At 47.6% G+C, this 18,355-nt stretch overlaps 1 protein-coding gene across 3 annotated transcripts in view; it reads right to left on the reverse strand.

The window, feature by feature from the left end:
* MAP2K7 (mitogen-activated protein kinase kinase 7) overlaps positions 1-18,355 on the reverse strand; it is a 22,877-nt gene that overhangs the window by 3,292 nt on the left and 1,230 nt on the right. The window contains exons 2-10 of one of the 3 annotated variants that reach the window (XM_018560826.1): positions 14,450-14,497; positions 11,706-11,841; positions 9,434-9,500; positions 7,767-7,880; positions 5,746-5,865; positions 3,467-3,574; positions 1,880-2,059; positions 1,691-1,771; positions 1,452-1,594 (exon numbers count right to left, since the gene is read on the reverse strand). In XM_018560826.1, the coding sequence (XP_018416328.1) occupies positions 1,452-1,594; positions 1,691-1,771; positions 1,880-2,059; positions 3,467-3,574; positions 5,746-5,865; positions 7,767-7,880; positions 9,434-9,500; positions 11,706-11,841; positions 14,450-14,497 (997 nt within the window). Of the gene's footprint in view, positions 1-1,451; positions 1,595-1,654; positions 1,772-1,879; positions 2,060-3,466; positions 3,575-5,745; positions 5,866-7,766; positions 7,881-9,433; positions 9,501-11,705; positions 11,842-14,449; positions 14,498-18,355 lie in introns of all 3 variants that reach the window. The other 2 variants (XM_018560827.1, XM_018560828.1) reach the window with 2 other exon arrangements.

Raw genomic sequence — 18,355 nt, forward strand, 5'->3', positions numbered from 1 at the left:
ACAACCCATGATCGTCTCTGCACTGAAACAAGCCGGAGACGACGAGCATTTTATCACTCACAGTTTCAGAGTGTTCACAGCAGTCGGGGTTGAAGTTAACCAACAACGATCTGTGCTGGATTAGCTTCACTGGAGTGAAAAGGTGACGTTAAGGGTCAGGTTAAGCGGGGATAATAAAATCAAATCAAAACAAAAAGGGTTCAAGTAGAGGTAAACGCTCCTGTCCACCGGCCAAAAAACTCCAAAACCCAACAGGTCAATACACAGATATTTGCACTGTTATTGTGGCAGCATTGTGAATGCGTACTGGCACCTACGTCCTCCACCTCCTCTTCTGCCCACAATGCACCTCAGCCAAAAAAATCCTGTGAACGTACAGTTGGTAGTAGGGATGCAGCGATACTAGTATCGGTACCGAGGTACTCTTACTCGTCCAAATGCTCAGATACCAGGACTTCTGGTCAGAGGGAGTACTCCCTCTGACCGCAAGTGCTGAGGGTGCATGGAGCCGGCTTCCTTTCCAATCAGGAAGTCGGGCGGTGGGTTATGACCCGCCTCCTGGCTTCCTGATTGGCTAGGAAGCCGGCTTCACTTGTTGCTAGGCAGCCTGACTTCCTAATTGGTCAGGAAGCCAGGCTGCCTAGGAACAAGTGAAGCCAAGCTTCACTTGTTGGTAAGCAGCCTGGCTTCCTAACCAATCAGGAAGCCAGGCGGCAGGTCATGACTTGCATCACGGCTTCCTGATTGGTCAGGAAGCGACGCTATCTAGCAACAAGTGACGCCAGCTTCCTAGCCAATCAGGAAGCCGTGATGCAAGTCATGACCTGCCGCCTGGCTTCCTGATTGGTTAGGAAGCCAGCTTCAATTGTTTCTAGGCAGCCTGGCTTCCTGACCAATCAAGAAGCTGCACGACATCACATGACTCCCCGCCCGGCTTCCTGATTGGTCAGGAAGCCAGGCAGCCTCGGCAAGTGAAGCTGCTGTTCTTTCGCTAGAACACCGGCTTCACAGGCAATCAGGAAGCCGGGCGACAGGTCATGATCCAACGACTGGCTTCCCAATAATCAGGGCACCCGGTATCGGCAAGTACCGAAATCAAAAAATATTGGTAATCTTACTCGATACCGAAAAAACGTTATCGGTGTATCCATAGTTGACAGTCACATGGGGTGGCTGAAGGGGGGCAGTAAGTTGCAACAGCAGAGCACCGATGCTGGAAGCCAACGTCATACTGGCAAGGTGCCCAAGAGCTCAGCAAGGCAAGGATGCCGGAACTGAAGGTCACACTGAGCACGTGCAGGTGTAGGTCACCTGCTTCATTAATGAAGATACATCAGGTGAAAGCTCTTGAGGACTACTATGGATGTAATATATGATTGCAGGAAGGGATGCTCTTCAAGTGCATGGCAGCTCATCGCTAAAAAAAAGAAAAAAGGAGTAACTGAACTCACCAATCTTTGACAAAAGACTGAAAAAGAGAAGAAAACCCCATATTATGAGGCAGAACCGGAGGTTCTTCTTGAAGGACTTTGGTGAGGACTTCAAAGTCTGTCTTGCAGTTCTTGTAAGGAAACTGACCGGTGGCCAACTCCACCTAGAATAGAATAAAGCATGATGAAGAAGAGCTGTGAGGCGAGATAAGACCACGAGAGACTTGAGGGTAATACAGAGTAGTGTGGAAGCAGCTCACCAATGAGATCCCGAGACTCCACACATCTGCTCGGATGTCATAGTCTGGCTTGGTGGGATCTGGCGGGTCAATCCTCTCAGGCTGAAGGAGACAAGAGATGGAAGCACTAAGAACATTGCAGGAATATTTCTCCACCTCATGGATCATCTTCTCCATTCTTGTTACCTAAACCCCACCCAGCGTACTTACAGCCATATAAGCAGCACAACCCGCGCTCCTGGTTTTGGCCTTTGAGTCCACAAGACGCCCGCTGATTCCAAAGTCGCATAGCTTGATCTGTCCGGTAGCATCCAAAAGAATATTCGAGGGTTTGACGTCCCTGTGTATCACCCCGTGTTTCTCTTTCAGATAATACAAGGCATTTACAATCTAAGAGGAGCAAAAGAAAAAAAAGTTGGGTTTGCTTGTGTTGCCTAAAATACTATAAAGTGAATGTAAGCCCCAAGAAGGACAATCTCTTGTTTGGTCCCTTTTGGGGGGAAATAAAATAAATCATTCAGAGCGTTTTGTTATATTTCTACGACAAGAAAACCTTCTGACCTTGCCAGGAATCTTGCAAGCAGATAACTTCCTGTACACTAGCACTCCTATCAGTAACATGGTTGCCAGTTATTTCTGAGGACTACAGAACACCTTTGCCCCATATAATGGAGAAGAGAAGAGGGAGCGTATCCTGTCCTAGAATGACCACGCTGAGTGAGCATTGGCAACCTAGAACAGGAAGTGTGTTTTGTTTCCCCGTTTTAGATATTTCCCTTCACTTCCTGTATTGTGGATACAACAGGAAGTGACAGCAAATCTCTTCAAAGTGAATCACCTCTTGACAGATGTCCTCGCTGGAAGATTTCCCAGCTTTCCTGCTCTGATGGCAACTCACAATTTTAGAGTTTCTCCATCAGTTCCTGGAAGAATGGCCACCAGAACAACTGGAGAGTCAATCTCCATAGCGGGGGCACCAGACGGCAATAAAAACGGGTTCTAAGCATTCCCCACTCCAATACAAAAAAGGAGGAGAATCTGGCCGACCTCTGCAGGACACCGCGCCTCCCTCCCGGGCCCCAGCTCTCTCCTCGGCACCGCCTCCCTCCCGGGCCCCAGGTCTCTCCTCGGCACCGCCTCCCTCCCGGGCCCCAGGTCTCTACTCGGCACCGCCTCCCTCCCGGGCCCCAGGTCTCTACTCGGCACCGCCTCCCTCCCGGGCCCCAGGTCTCTCCTCGGCACCCCCTCCCTCCCGGGCAGGTTTCTCCTCCGCACCCCCTCCCTCCTGGACCGCCTCGCTCCCGGGCTGCAGGTTTCTCGTCGGCACAGCCTCCCTCAAGGGGCCGCAGGATTCTCCCCCTGGACCGCCTCCCTCCCGGGCCTCATCGCCAGCACGTAACTCCACACCTCTGGTCTCAGCGGCTCCTGGTTAGTCCTACTGTGTGTATCCAAGACTGACTGTGTGAGGGAACTACAAGTGTCAGCAGTCCCTGTCCATTTAATGTTCCCTCACACATAGAAGTGTCATATAATGTACAGGGATTGCTGACACTTGTAGTGCCCTCACACACAGGACCCCAGGGCCTGAGCTTCGTGGGCCTGAGCAAGGTACATTTTTTTTCTTCTTCATTATGTCCGGCCCCCGATTTTATTCACAACCCTCGGCAGGGCCCTTAGTAAGTTTGGATTTAACACTTCTGACCACGAGCCAGAAATACACAGCAAAGGAATTCTGAAAAGCAGATCGGCTGAATTTATGAGTGGGCCCCCCAAACTCTGAGTCTATGGATTACTCACTGCTACAGTCATCTTTCCCAGAATGCTCTCTGGTATGGGACCCTGGATCCTTTTCTTCAGTTTTTCTGCACACGTTCCCATCAGCTCCATGGCTATGAACACGTCAGTCTGTCATTTACACAGAAGAACAAAAGAAGTCATTTTTTTACCACTTCAGAGTAAAAGTCAACACAAATGGCGGCATTATGGACACAGAGCCACCCCCATTAATGGAGAGGTACTAGACATCCCCCCCAATTAAAGCACCAGGGGATTAGACGCTCTCAAGTTTGTATTGCTGACTCCATTGGGGAGGTTCAACCCTCCATTTCTACTAGTGACCATTGTTATGGGAGAAAGAAAAAAGGAGAAAGAAAAAAGGAGAAATCCAAAATTTTAGAGGTGTTCCAAGAGCAAAAGATAAGGAAAAATCTTACAGTATGGACAGACGTTGTCTATATGGGGAACTCACCGCACTTTGGGAGATTTTCTCTAACTTCCTGTTGCATCTCTGCTCATGCATAAGCAGGAAACCATAAGCATTTTAAACAGCCAGCAATGGTTGTTTACATACAAACGATCGGGCAGCTATATAGTCACCTGATCGTTTGTATGTTGCATGGGGTGTGCAGTTCCCCACCTTCCGCCGGCTACTCAGTGCTCAGTTGTCCCCCATACGGGCCCGGGATCGCCATGACAAGTACTCTTAGATCGGAGGGAGAACAGCACAGTCCCAGTGTCCAATCACTGGACCTGGAAGTAATTTACATCACTTCCTGTTTCAGTCTTGTCATTTCTCTGGCTGCTGTAGCCGGAGTAGAAGAAGCTGGTGAAGCCGATCTGTGCTTCATCAGCTTCTTTGGGGTCCACAAGAGAGATTAGGGGTCTAATAGACCCCTGATGTCTCCATAAAGAGGACCTGTCACTATGTGTGCCATCACACACTTGTCAGTCCCCTATATGAAAGTTATAAGGTTGAGTGTAAAATAAAAAATATTTTTTTTTTTAAACGTTAAAAAGTTTTAAAGTTCCCCGCCCCTACATACACGCACAAATGCAAACACACGTCGGGTGTGCCTACATGCAAAAATGATGAGTGCACCACACAAGTTACATATCACCGCGAATGTCTGAGTACAAGTAATAATTCTAGAGCCATCAATCGCGGATAACACTAGATGAGCAGTAAAAGCTTATGAAGCGTGTCGAGTATTTGTGCGAGTACTAATACTCGCCCAAATGCTCCGATGCCTAGCCCGATACCTGTGCGTCCAGTATCAGGAAGCCGGGCAGCGAGTCATTACACGCTGCCCGGCTTCCCGATTGGCCAGAAAGCTGGCTCCATGCTCCCTCGTTGCTTGGTGGCGGGGGAGTATGGAGCTGGCTTCCCGGCTAATCAGGAAGCCGTGAAGTGTGTAATGACTCGCCGCCTAGCTTCCTGATTGGCACCCGGCTTGCCGATTGGCCAGAAAGCCAGCTTCATGCTCCCTCGTCACCTGGTGGTGGCCAATAAGGAAACCGGGCGCCAGATAATGACTCGTTGGCTGGCATCCCGATTGGCCGGGGAGCCGGCTCGATGCTCCCTCCTCACCTGGTGACGAGGGAGCATGCAGATGGCTTTCCTGCTAATCGGAAAGCCAGGTGGCGAGTCTTTACATGCCGCCCGTCTTCCTTAATGGGACTTTCGGTATCGGCGAGTACCGTATAAAAAATATTGGCACTCGAAAAAACGGTATCGGTGCATCCCTAGAAAACAGGTTTTTTTTGCCCCTCAATTTACTGTCTTTCTTTCTTTATATATCTTTATATAGTAAATAAATAAAAACCCCGTATTGGGGATTAAATACCACCAAAAGAAAGCTCTATGTGTCCCCAAAAAATTGTATGAAATTAATTTCAGTACAGTGTTGTATGACGGAATAAGCCGGGACAGGAAGGGGGTGTAACACCGCAAGCTTCAAGGGGTTAAAGAATGGAGAAGATATAAAAGCAAACTGGATTAAGGCCCCATTCACACTGAGCGATTTATAGCGCCGATTTCCGTGCGATATCGCTCTCCAATGCAAGTCAATGGAGCTGTGCTCGTCGCTGTCGCTAATGCAGGGCCCTTTTTTGTCGTGGATGTCGCGTCATTGCACTCGGTCCATTGCAATCATTTGCGCGAGATCGCGCAGAAAACCGCATGATATCGCACAAAATTACAATCGCGCAACAAACGCGCGATTTGCAATACGCTTAGTGTGAATGGGGCCTGACATATTGCCGATCCATCTGACCTCTGTTCCATGCCGTATACTCACATTTGTAATAAAAGTGCCATAACATTGTACTATGTATGGGCAATCGTGACTCTTCAGTACCACGTCCAGATCCATCAGAATTCGTTTGTTTTCCTCCTTGTTTCCTGATCGGCGCATTTGCTGGAAGACAAAAGAATGTTACTGAAAAAGGCGTCTGCGTTTTTGGAAGCCCACCAGATATCACCATCATATGCCTTCCATAGGTGTTAAGGAGGACCAAAGCTCCCAGGTGGAGAAGAACGGGAATGATGGAGCGATCACTGCTAGAGGATTCAAGACATAAGCGACAAGAGATTCACTCATCCCACCAGATTACACCCAGTGTAACCATTACTATTGGGTGGACGGACCCTTTCACCCCACAGCTTCGTGTCATCTTCCAAACAAAGCAAGGTCAATATGTCCAAGAACACGACCTCCATCATCACCATGGTAAGGTCAGGATGAAACAGCCCATTATTATAGGGCTGCAACAACTAATCGACATAATCGATTATTGAAAAAGTTGTCAACTTTTTCAATAATCGATTAATCGGCTTCCGATCAGTTGGCCCTGTTCACAGCTCCACACGCTGTGCGCCGCACCTCCTCCCCGCCTCACATTTCCTGCCCATCCACGATCGGCAAGGCACGCGGGGAGATGTAGTAAGGAGGAGCAGGGGTGGGGGGATGACAGCAGCTGATAGACAGGTCCAATCTCAGAAGCAAGTTGCTGGAAGACTGGTCAGGTAAGCGTGCACTTTCCCACACATGGTGCTCTATAATGTATTGCTGGGATTTGTATTTCTCTATAGCTGATGGTACATTGTGCTGTATATTATACATAGGAATACAAATCCCAGCAATACATTATACACTGTATGTATAATGTATTGCTGGGATTTGTTGTACTCCTCTATAGCTGGTGATATTCTGCATTGCGCTGTATAGAGGACTACAAGTCCCAGCAATAATACATTATACAGCGCAATGCGGAATACCACCAGCTATAGAGGACTACAACAAATCCCAGCAATAGTACATTATAAAGTGGTACAATGCTAAATACCACCAGCTATAGAGGACTACAAAACCCAGCAATAGTACATTATACAGCGCAATGCAGAATGCCGCCAGCTATTATGTACTATTGCTGGGATTTGTTGTATTCCTCTATAGCTGGCGGTGTTCTGCATTGTGCTGTATAATGTGCTTTTGCTGGGTTTTGTAGTCCTCTATAGCCGGTGCCATTCTGCATTCATTGCTGTATAATTTTACACTTTCCATTTCACTATATTGCACACCACACTATCTTTTTCTTTTTTACTTCCACCGCTCCAAGCTTGCTCCTGTGATGGACTACAACCTCAATACAAACTAGTAGTCCTATCACTGGAGCCATTTTTTAAACTTTATTTTATTGTTTATCCGATTAACCGATTAATCGAACTTAATAATCGGCTAACTAATCGATTTTGAAAATAATCGTTAGCTGCAGCTCTACATTATCATCTTTCAGACCAGCCACCAGTATACCATATACCGTATTTTTCCGTGTATAAGACGCTACTTTTTCATTAAAATGTTTACCCAAAAATACAGGGGCGTCTTATACACGGGGGGCCGAGAGGAGAACTCTGCAAACTAGTCTCACGAGTGAAACTTCGTTTTGCAGAAGTTCCTCCAATCATAAATCTTTTGTACCCGACGTCAGCTGTTGCTGGGGAGAGTGGAAGAATACTGTTATCTTGCCTCTGGAATCCGCTCTCCCCAGCAACAGCCGACGCCAGGCACAAAAGATCCACGAGTGAAGGAAAACTTATCTTGTCTCTGTAATCCGATCATAAATCTTTTGTACCCGACGTCAGCTGCTGCCGGGGAGAGCGTGTAGCCAGTGCCCAGAGCTGTAATGTCGGAGCATAACGTGATTGACTTAGGAGGTAAGTGTGATGAATTATATAATTTCAAATATTGATTTCTGAATTTTGGGTAAGAAAAGTTGGGGGCGTCTTATAGACGGAAAAATACGGTACAGTCCATACCTTCACTGCGATGACATGTCCGGTCTTCTTAAACCTCATCTTCCAGACTTGCCCACAAGTTCCGCTGCCGATTTCTCCCAAATTCTCCAAGTCGTTTATATCTGCCTGGTATTTCTGAGAACGAGAAAACGGTGAGAGAGCGGAGATTTATTACCTGCTCCGATCAAACCTTCTCTACCACCGACCTCCACCAGAATTATGACCTGACACAGTCCAAGCTCCTCTACTGCCTCATTCCATCGATGACCCTGAGCCAAAAATCGGTGATCCTCCGATTATCCGGTACCCATCAGCCTCATTACTACATGACCTTTATACTTTGAAAGCTGAACTCCAACCTTTAACAGACCAAATGCCAGAAAATAAAATCATGTTCATTGTTGGAGGTGAAACGGAGCCCAGGATACATGCTGGAGGGAGGGGGTTGGGGGGGTCAGCTTTGGCAGCCCATGGAGATGATCAGGTTGCTTTATACACGCAGCATGTCTCCAGTTTTATTCAGTGCAAGGCATATCAACTCACAGTGCGCGCATCAACATGTTGTTGTGAATAGAGGTGAAGTGTCATTTTGTGACACTTCAATAAAGTAAAAAAATTAAATAAAAATTAAATAAAAATGAAACAACTCCCCCTACACCAGTGTTATATTGACCATAGCGCACACCCACACTTGTGTGAACAGACTATACGGTGCCACCTGTTAGGGTTTAATCCTCATTTGTGCATCACTACCTAGTGAATTATTAACCAGAAACAAAAAAGCATCCAGCCGAGTCAGAACTGTCAACCTCCTTGCTTGTCCAGGATCAGGGACTAAGGATGCACCGATACCGATTTTTCGGTACTCACCGATACCAAACACTGATACCGGAAGTCCCATTAATTAGCCGGGAAGCGCCACCCAGCTTCCCAATTAGCCATCTCCATGCTGCCTCGTCACCAGATGATGAGGGAGCATAGAGCTAGCTTCCCGACCGATCAGCAGGTCGGGTGGCGAGGCGAGTCATTACACGGCACCCAACTTCCTAATTGGCCAGGAAGCCGGCGGTCGGGTAATGACTCGCCGCCCGGCTTCCTGATTGGCCAGCTTCCCGACCCATCTGGAAACTGGGCGGTCATTACACACTGATTGGCCAAGTGACGAGGGAGCATGGAGCTGGCTTCCCAGCCAGTCAGGAAGCTGGGAAGCGAGTCATTACCAGCTCGACTTCTTGATTGGCCAGGAAGCCAGCTCCATGCTCCCTTGTTTTCAAGGTGACGAGGGCACATGGAGTTGGCTTGCCGGCAAACCAGGAAGCCGGGCAGCGAGTAATGACTCGCCGCTCGGCTTCCTGATACTGGAAGTTCTGGTATCGGGATAGGCATCGGGAGCATTTGGACGAGTACAACCACTAGTATCGGTGCATCCCCATCAAGGACCCAAGGAGCGAAGCAAGGATAAACATGACCGCTCTACAGCTTGTACCTGCAAAGCAAGTCAGCAATAGCAGCCTCCACATTCCCATCGACAGAATCATAAAGAGACACGGTCACCTCGCCCATTCAGTTACTCTGCTCTATTATCAGCTATAATAAAAGTTACTCCCATAACTAAAAATTACTATGCGCTCTCGAACCAACACCAAGTAAACCGAAGCCTATAACAAAGCCCATCGTCGTCATCTCACCTGTCCATCAATCCCCAGGAAACCCGTCTGCTTAATAATTTCTTGCAGCTTTTGGTCAATTTCAGTGCTAAAAAATGACAGAAAAAGAATTAGCCTCCGTAACATCAGCACCACAAACGGTCCTACAGCCAAATGCACGCAGACACTCAGAGTCCACGGCATGCGTCCATACCCGTACAGATGTGTACATTCAGGTCAGCGCATAGCTGCGTGGAGCCACTTCCTGTCAACGAGTTGAACAGGCGGATGCACGTGGCTACACGGACCGCCTAACCCTCCTGCATGCAGGATTCTGTATGGACATGCACACTGCATGGCCTAAAACAAGCCCTCATTCATCTCTCCATCTACAGACATTGGGGAGAAAATTGGATTTTTGTACTCGCCGTAAAATCCTTCTCTCTGTGTTCATTGAAGGACACAGCAAAGATCGGACGATTTCACCACTGGGGTATACTGCCACCTGCAGGAGTAGGGCACTAGGCACAATACACCAAAAAAAACAAAAACACAGCCGAGGGGTGGCCCCTGTTGGTGGCCAACCACCCAAGTGCTTACACTGCACCAGTAAGTTGCAACAACATAAGGCAACAGCCAAACCAGGGTGGTTGCTGCGTCCTTCAATGAACGCAGAGAAAGGATTTTATGGGGAGTACAAAAATCCAATTTTCTCTTTCGTTCATTGAAGGATACACACAAGATCGGGAGGATCTCACCACAGGGACATCAACGAGTAGTTACCCAAAAAAATAAAATAGCGGGCAAGAGGAAACCACCAGGAACAGTGTAAACCTAGGAGGTCACACTGCCACCTGAGGGACCTTACGTCCAAAACTAGAAGCAAAAACATCAACTCTATAAAACTTGGCAAAACTACGTACAGGAGACCAGGTGGCTGGTTTACAAAAACTTTAGAAACTGAAGCTTGAAGGTTGGGCAAAAAACTAGGGATGCACCGATACTAGTATTTGGTATCGGTGCCGATACTGAGTATTTGGGCAAGTACTCTTACTCAACCAAATGCTCCGATACGGGAACTTTGGGTCAGAGGGAGATCTTCCTCTGACCGGCAGTGCAGAGGGAGCTTGGAGCCAGCTTCCTTTCCAAACAGGAAGCCGGGCGGTGGATTATGAGCCACCTACCCAATTGGTTAGGAAGCCGGCTTCACGTGTTATTAAGCAGCCTGGCTTCCTAACCAATCAGGAAGCTGAGCGGCACGTAATAACTCGCCTCCCTGATTGGTCAGGAAGCCAGGCTGCCTAGGAACAAGTGAAGCCAGCTTCCTAGCTAAATCAGGAACCTGGGAGGCGGGTCAGGGGGTGGCTAGGATTGTTGGCTAGGAAGCTGGCTTCACGTGTTGCCAAGCAGCCTGGCTTTCTGACCAATCAGGAAGCCGGACGGCACCTCATGACTCGCCGCCCGACTTCCTGATTGGTCAGGAAGCGAGACAGCCTCTGAAGCCGGTGTTCTTTCGCTAGAACACCGGCTTCACAGGCAAATTGGGAAGCCGGGCGACGGGTCATTATCCGCCACCCAACTCTCTGATAATCGGGGCATAATGCACCAGCACTCGGTATCGGCAAGTACCGGGAAAAAAATATTGGTATTCGATACCGAAAAAGCGGTATCAGTGCATCCCTACAAAAAGCAAGGCGCTGCCCCTAAGCTGTTTTGCTGTTTAGTGCCTAGCGTCCTACCCCTGCAGGTGGCAGCATACCCCAGCGGCGAGATCTTCCAATCTTTGCCGTGTCCTTCAATGAACGAACCAGCTGTGTTTCTCTGAAGAAAGCAGATCTTGGCAGCCCTGTATCGTATACACACAGCAGGTGTTTCTAAGCTGTTAGGCCCCATTTATAGTTGGGAATGGGCCAGAATGGAAGAGTCTCCCAAATTGCTCAGAGAGACTCCACTGCAGGTGGGAAGTGCTGTACAAAGCAATTGACGGGGTCTGAACTGTACTCTGACATGCCGCATTGCTGATGGCCGCATATAATCACAGCATGTCCAATTACATGCACAACGGCTGAGGGCTTTATCAGCCCTCCCCCCATGTTTGGGGTATCTGCCTATATGGGAGAGTCTCATCACAGTAATTCAGCTTAATAAATAGGATGGGCACTAACTGCATTGGACTTAATTGGGGATCTGACACCTCCTATACATGTACCCTAAAATCTGTAGACAATTTCAAGCAAATCTCTGCTCTGACATATAGAAATGTCTGCACACAAGTTACATGAAACATTCCAGTGTGACCAAGACCTGTCCTCACCTCTCCAAGCTCCGCTGCGTCACGTAGTTGGTTTGGGGAATGTTCAACATGTGCCGCGGCCGGACAGGCAGTGACGGGTGATGTGTCGAACTGTCGGATCGACTGTGCCCATCATTGGCGAGAGGAAGTTGTAAGGCTGGACGAAAAGAAGGTGGTACACAGAGAAGGGACAAAGATTGGGGACCAGAGATAAGCTACGAGCAATAGCAGTGCCCCATTATGCCCTGAACACCCCACTCAAAACCCCATACCTTCTCCTGATGGTAAAGAAAACCTGTCACATCATTGAATTTATCGATCTGGCCAGAGAACATATAAGAAAACACCTGGGAGGTATACATAGCCACTTCCCAATTGGAAATCAGATCTTTGCTCCCACACCAAATCCTTTAACATAACGTCCATTTCAGAGCTGAATGATAGAACTGGCACCTTGGTTTTGGGTTCTCCTGGAGCTCTGTAGAGGACTCTGTGTAGGCACCTCTAGGACGCTTGTCTTTGCGTCTCGTTTCAGGTCAATAACTTTAATCAGATGACAGATTTGCTAAGCTCTGTGCCTTATAAACTGAACATCCCCAAGTCAGTAGTTTGTGTTCCGTATCCAATACAACAAAACCCCATAAACTTGGTTACACCCCATGCAATGTGCTCTGCACACATATGTCTTCTTGTTATTGAGGTTGAAGCTCGATTTTCTAGGCAAAGGTTGATCTTGGAAGGCACAACAGTGAAAAAGGAAACAGCTCTGTAGGTTCCTTATTATCTTATGTTGGTACAGGTTCCACTGTAGCCAGAGTAAATGTAGACTTGTAAGCCTACCCCAAGCTGGTGTCTTGGATGGACACAATCACCCTTTAGTTTCAAATAGCATTTTGGGTTCCTGGTGGAAAGACCTGCTCAAAAGACCTCAGGTTTCCCTTAGCATGCTTGGCTGAATGATGACCGATCGTAGCACCATCTTCCTTCTGGACGCTCCATAAATTCCTAACCAGCATGACAACACAGCTTGGCATGAACCTTAAAGTGGAACTGTGGACAGACTATGGATATTCACTCACACATTCTTAACAAGCAGTACATAAGCTCCCAAGCACTGCCCCGTGTGTTGTCCTCAATAGTCCAACACCATTTTTTTTTTAATTCAAAGAGTAGGGATGGGTGCTCCAAAAGGAGTAGCTGCAGGTGCTGTGGAGCAATTCCTCAAATTTCACAGAAGAAAGAACATGGTTCATGTTTGCAGCTAAGCTCACCTTGTTCATTGATCTGGCAGTCTACCAGCCTTTTATTTATCGAGTTGGGGGGTTCACTGCTTCTATTATGAATTTCGAGGATACATCGCTCCATATTGTCTGCAGCCACACAGGTCAGTGAGGACTTGTTTTGAAGCTGATCACCAGTTGGTCCTTACCACTACAAGTTTTAATTGCTCCTTTTACCTAGAAGGCAAGGTACAAGGTGAATTATTTGCCCTTTTCCTTGCGGCTTACACATATTGATAACATATTGTTATCAATATGTGGGAGGCCCCTCAGCGCAGTCACAGACAATGTGGGACCCCAAACCTGCATAGTAAATTGCCATGTCAGAGAGTGACTAGCAAAAGTAGCAGCTTCATAGGACCAGTCATACAACATGGAAGCCTGTGGGAGTGAGGAATAAGGGAAGAATTTCACCCTACCCCCTAGATAAAATTCACTATTACAATGCGATTTTTTTTCACCTGACCGGAGTCCAGCTATGGAGTCATTTGAATATCCATATCCTGGCCACAGTTCTACTTTCTAGGAAGGCTTTCCACAAGATTTGTGAGTGTGTCTTAGGGGAACTTTGCCCATTTATTCAAAAGAGAACTGGTGAAGTCGGGTATTGATTTTCAAGAAGTACTGGCTCGCAGATGAGCATTCCAATCCATCCTAAAGGCGTTCAGTGGGGTCAAGGTCAGGGCTCTGTGCAGGCCACTCCAGTTCTTGCAACCAATTAGTCCAGCCATGTCTTTATGGAGATGGCTTTATGTACAGGAGAAAAGTCAAGCTGGAACAGAAAGGGGCCTTCCCCAAACAATTGCCACAAGGCTGGAAGCACACAATTGTTGTAATGCCATTGTATGCTCTTGCATTAACAATACCCTTCACCACTTAGAGGTTGTCCTCATACGTTTGGCCAAATAGTGGGTGTGATGGTCAGGTCTCCACAATCTAGTGAAGGAACAATGCGTCAAGTAATGAGTGAATGGGTATCAACCCAATCGCTAAATGATCAGTTTTGGGTAGGTGTAGCAGGTGTTGTGCATCAAGGGGCAAGACTTGAACACATCCCTTTCAATGGTTTTCCCAAGGTAGAAACCAGTACAAACATAAGGGAACACAATATACCAGTATTCTGATGATATCTTCATCCTACCTTACAAGATCACGTTTGCCATAAATGGTGGAGCCGTCTCTACCGTCTGCTCTCCAACCTTGCCCTGATTGTTAGGTTTCCCTGAGCTCATGCTCCATACAAAAAGTCTACATGCCAGATCCACACTGCATGCAACATTCCCCATCCCATGCACAAAGACAGGTGGGAGAGCGATGCCAAGCATGAGCAGAAGACTGTGGAGGAGGGGCTGTAGATACACATGAATGGGGCAGATTAGGGAGACAGTCAAATGAATTTAAAAGGGGATGCATGTTAAAGAGTGACATAAGGGGAAGTTAGCTGCGGCTGGAGCAAGTAAGGAGTTGAAAAGGGTGATCCGATACCTGCTCGCTGGGATGGAGCGGGCGTGGGGCTTAGAGTGATGAGAATAACTGGGGGGAGAAATAGGGGGGAAAAAAAAATCAACATAAAATACAAAGCAACCCAGGAGATAACAGGAGACAAGAGGAGATCATGGTCTGAGGAGGAGAAAGGACATATGAACATGAGAACACAGGAGTAAGGAGTAACGTGGAAGGGACGATGACTGAAAATGAAGAACACAGCAATGGAGACTGAATGGCAGGGGAAAGGTCAAGTGAAATGGAGAATATGAAGATATAAAACACATTTCCCATATAAATAAAATATAACATTTCATCTCCAGATGAATACAATGCTGGACATACCCCAAAAGCAAGACCAAAAATAATGTCCTACATATCTTTTGTATCCTGGCTACATCAAGACCTCCTGTAGATGAATCCCCGGGGGGCAATCATGCCTTATTTCCTCCATATCATTGTGAATGCATGTCCAGGATCTCTGGCTACACCAAGACATTCTGTAGACTCTACGGTGTAGATGGATCTCCAGGGAGCACAATTGGCTGTGAGCTATGTGTGTTCACTCAACCCCCCAGGACCTGGTACACCAAAAATAATGATGGCTCATCCCCAATGTCCTGCCTATCATTGTGAATGCATGCCCAGCATCTTTTTCTACACCAAGACCTTCTGTACATGGATCAACAGGGGGAACAAGACCTGTACCCTATAGGTGTTCACTCAATCCATCGAGACCCAGTACACCAAAAACAACGATGGCACATGCCTAATGTCCTGCCTATCAATGTCCATGAACATTCAGGATCTATGGCCACACCAAGACCTTCTGTAGATGGATCTCCAGGGAGCACAATTACCCTCTGAGTTATAGGTGTTCACTTAATCCCAAGAGCCAGTACACCTAAAATAACGTTGGCTCATGCCTAATGTTCTGCCTATCATTGTCAATCCATGTCCAGGATATTTGGCTACACCAAGATCTTATGTAGATGGATCAACTGGGGGGCACCAAGCCCAGTGAGCTATGTTCGCTCAACCCACCCAGACCCAGTACACCAAAAATAACAATGGCTCATGCCTTATGTCCTGCCTATCATTGTCAATACACGTCCAGGATCTTTGGCTACACTAAGACCTTCTGTGGATGAATCTTCAGGGATCACCAAGCCCTGTGAGCTATCGGGGTTCACTCAAACCTACAGAAAATCCAACAGAGCAAGAGGCATACAGATCCTGCATAAGCTGCACGTGTACAACCTTTGACCTCTAAAGCCAGCCACGGGGTCTTGATGGTATTTAACGTGTTAACAATTTCCTCCATTTAATTAAGATTCAGAATGAAAAGAAAATCAATGGCTTCCTTTAATCGGTCTCCAAGCTGTCCAAGCGGGGGTGAGAATATACCTACTTCTCCCACCTCCCCAAGGCTCACTATGTAGAGTCCATCCTTCCATGTACCTACTTCTCCCACCTCCCCAAGGCTCACTTTGTAGAGACCACCCTTCCATGTACCTACTTCTCCCACCTCCCCAAGGTTCCATTTGTAGAGACCATCCTTCCATGTACCTACTTCTCCCACCTCCCCAAGGCTCACTATGTAGAGTCCATCCTTCCATGTACCTACTTCTCCCACCTCCCCAAGGCTCACTATGTAGAGTCCATCCTTCCATGTACCTACTTCTCCCACCTCCCCAAGCCTTACTTTGTAGAGACCATCCTTCCATGTTCCTGCTTCTCCCACCTCCCCAAAGCTCACTATGTAGAGACCATCCTTCCATATACCTACTTCTCTAACCTCCCCAAGCCTTACTTTGTAGAGACCATCCTTCTATGTACCTGCTTCTCTAACCTCCCCAAGGCTCACTTTGTAGAGACCATCCTTCCATGTAACTGCACATCTTCCCAGTTATCTCTGTAGACACAATTCTTCCATGTCCTCACCTGCCCACACATATTTCAGTAGAGACCATTCCTTCCATGTTGTGCCCAATGCTCCTTCTGTAAAGATTATCTTCCCATATACCTGCATGTCCCACCTTCACCAAGGATATTTTTTAGAGGTTATCCTTCCATAAATCAGACCATCGTTCTATACATCTGCACGTCCAACCTCCCCAAGGATATTATCGCAGAGGCTATGAACCTGCATGTCCTCATCTGCCCAAAGTTCCTTTTACAGAGACCATCCTTCCATATAGCTGCATGTCTTCCATTGCCCGAGAGCCCTTCCGTAACCACCGTCCATCCACAAACCTGCACGTTCTAATCTGCACAAATCTCTTTCTGTAGAGGTCGTTCTTCCATGTACCTTTATGTCCCACTTCCACAACGCTTTTTGTAGAGACCATTCTTCCATGTTCCTGCATGTCCTCGCGTGACCAAAGCTCCTTCTGAGGAGAGCATCATTCCATCAACCTGTATGCACTCAATACGCTAAAGCTCTTTCTATAGGAGGCCATCCTTCCAAGAGTCTGCATGTCCTCATATGCCAAAAGCTTTTTCTGCAGAGACCATCCTTTCATGTACCCCTATGTCCTTCCCTCCCCCTAGCGCTCTGTAGAATACAAACCTACCATTCTTCCACCTTCCTGAATGTCCTCAGTTTCTCAAAGTTCTTTGTGTTGATACCAACCCTGAGTCCATCATCCTTCCAAGTTCTTGCATCCCCCCCCCCAAAGCATTTTCTATAATGAGCATCCTTCCATGTATCTACATCTCCCACCTCCCCAAGGCTCTTTCTGTTATGTACATCCTTCCATGAACCTGCATGTCCTCACCTATCCAGAGCTCCTTCTGTAGAGAATAAATCTACCATCCTTCCACCTTCCCAAATGTCTTCCGTTTCTTAACATTCTTTGAGAAGATATCAACCTGGAGTCTACGCTACCAAGTTGCTACATCACCCACCACCCCAAGACTCCTCTTGTAATGACCATCCTTCCAAGTACCTACAGTTTTTGTGGAGACCATCCATGTACATGTCCTCACCACCCTAGAGCTCTGTCAAAGTCCCCATCCTCTCTACCTACCTCCATGTCCTCTCTTCCACAATTCTTTGTAAAGAGAGCAACCCTGAGTCCACCATCCTTCCACGTTCCCACACCTCCCCAAGACTCCTTCTGTAATGACCATCCTTCCACGTTCCTGCACCTCCCCAAGACTCCTTCTGTAATGACCACCCTTCCATGTACCTACACCTCCCCAAGACTCCTTCTGTAATGACCACCCTTCCATGTACCTACACCTCCCCAAGACTCCTTCTGTAATGACCACCCTTCCATGTACCTACACCTCCCCAAGACTCCTTCTGTAATGACCACCCTTCCCTGTACCTACACCTCCCCAAGACTCCTTCTGTAATGACCACCCTTCCATGTACCTACACCTCCCCAAGACTCCTTCTGTAATGACCACCCTTCCATGTACCTACACCTCCCCAAGACTCCTTCTGTAATGACCACCCTTCCATGTACCTACACCTCCCCAAGACTCCTTCTGTAATGACCACCCTTCCATGTACCTACACCTCCCCAAGACTCCTTCTGTAATGACCACCCTTCCATGTACCTACACCTCCCCAAGACTCCTTCTGTAATGACCACCCTTCCATGTACCTACACCTCCCCAAGACTCCTTCTGTAATGACCACCCTTCCATGTACCTACACCTCCCCAAGACTCCTTCTGTAATGACCACCCTTCCATGTACCTACACCTCCCCAAGACTCCTTCTGTAATGACCACCCTTCCATGTACCTACACCTCCCCAAGACTCCTTCTGTAATGACCACCCTTCCATGTACCTACACCTCCCCAAGACTCCTTCTGTAATGACCACCCTTCCATGTACCTACACCTCCCCAAGACTCCTTCTGTAATGACCACCCTTCCATGTACCTACACC

The sequence above is a fragment of the Nanorana parkeri genome, unplaced genomic scaffold (assembly GCF_000935625.1).
Source record: "Nanorana parkeri isolate BGI_ZX_2015 unplaced genomic scaffold, ASM93562v1 scaffold479, whole genome shotgun sequence".
In the NCBI taxonomy this organism is placed as follows: Eukaryota; Metazoa; Chordata; class Amphibia; order Anura; family Dicroglossidae; genus Nanorana; species Nanorana parkeri.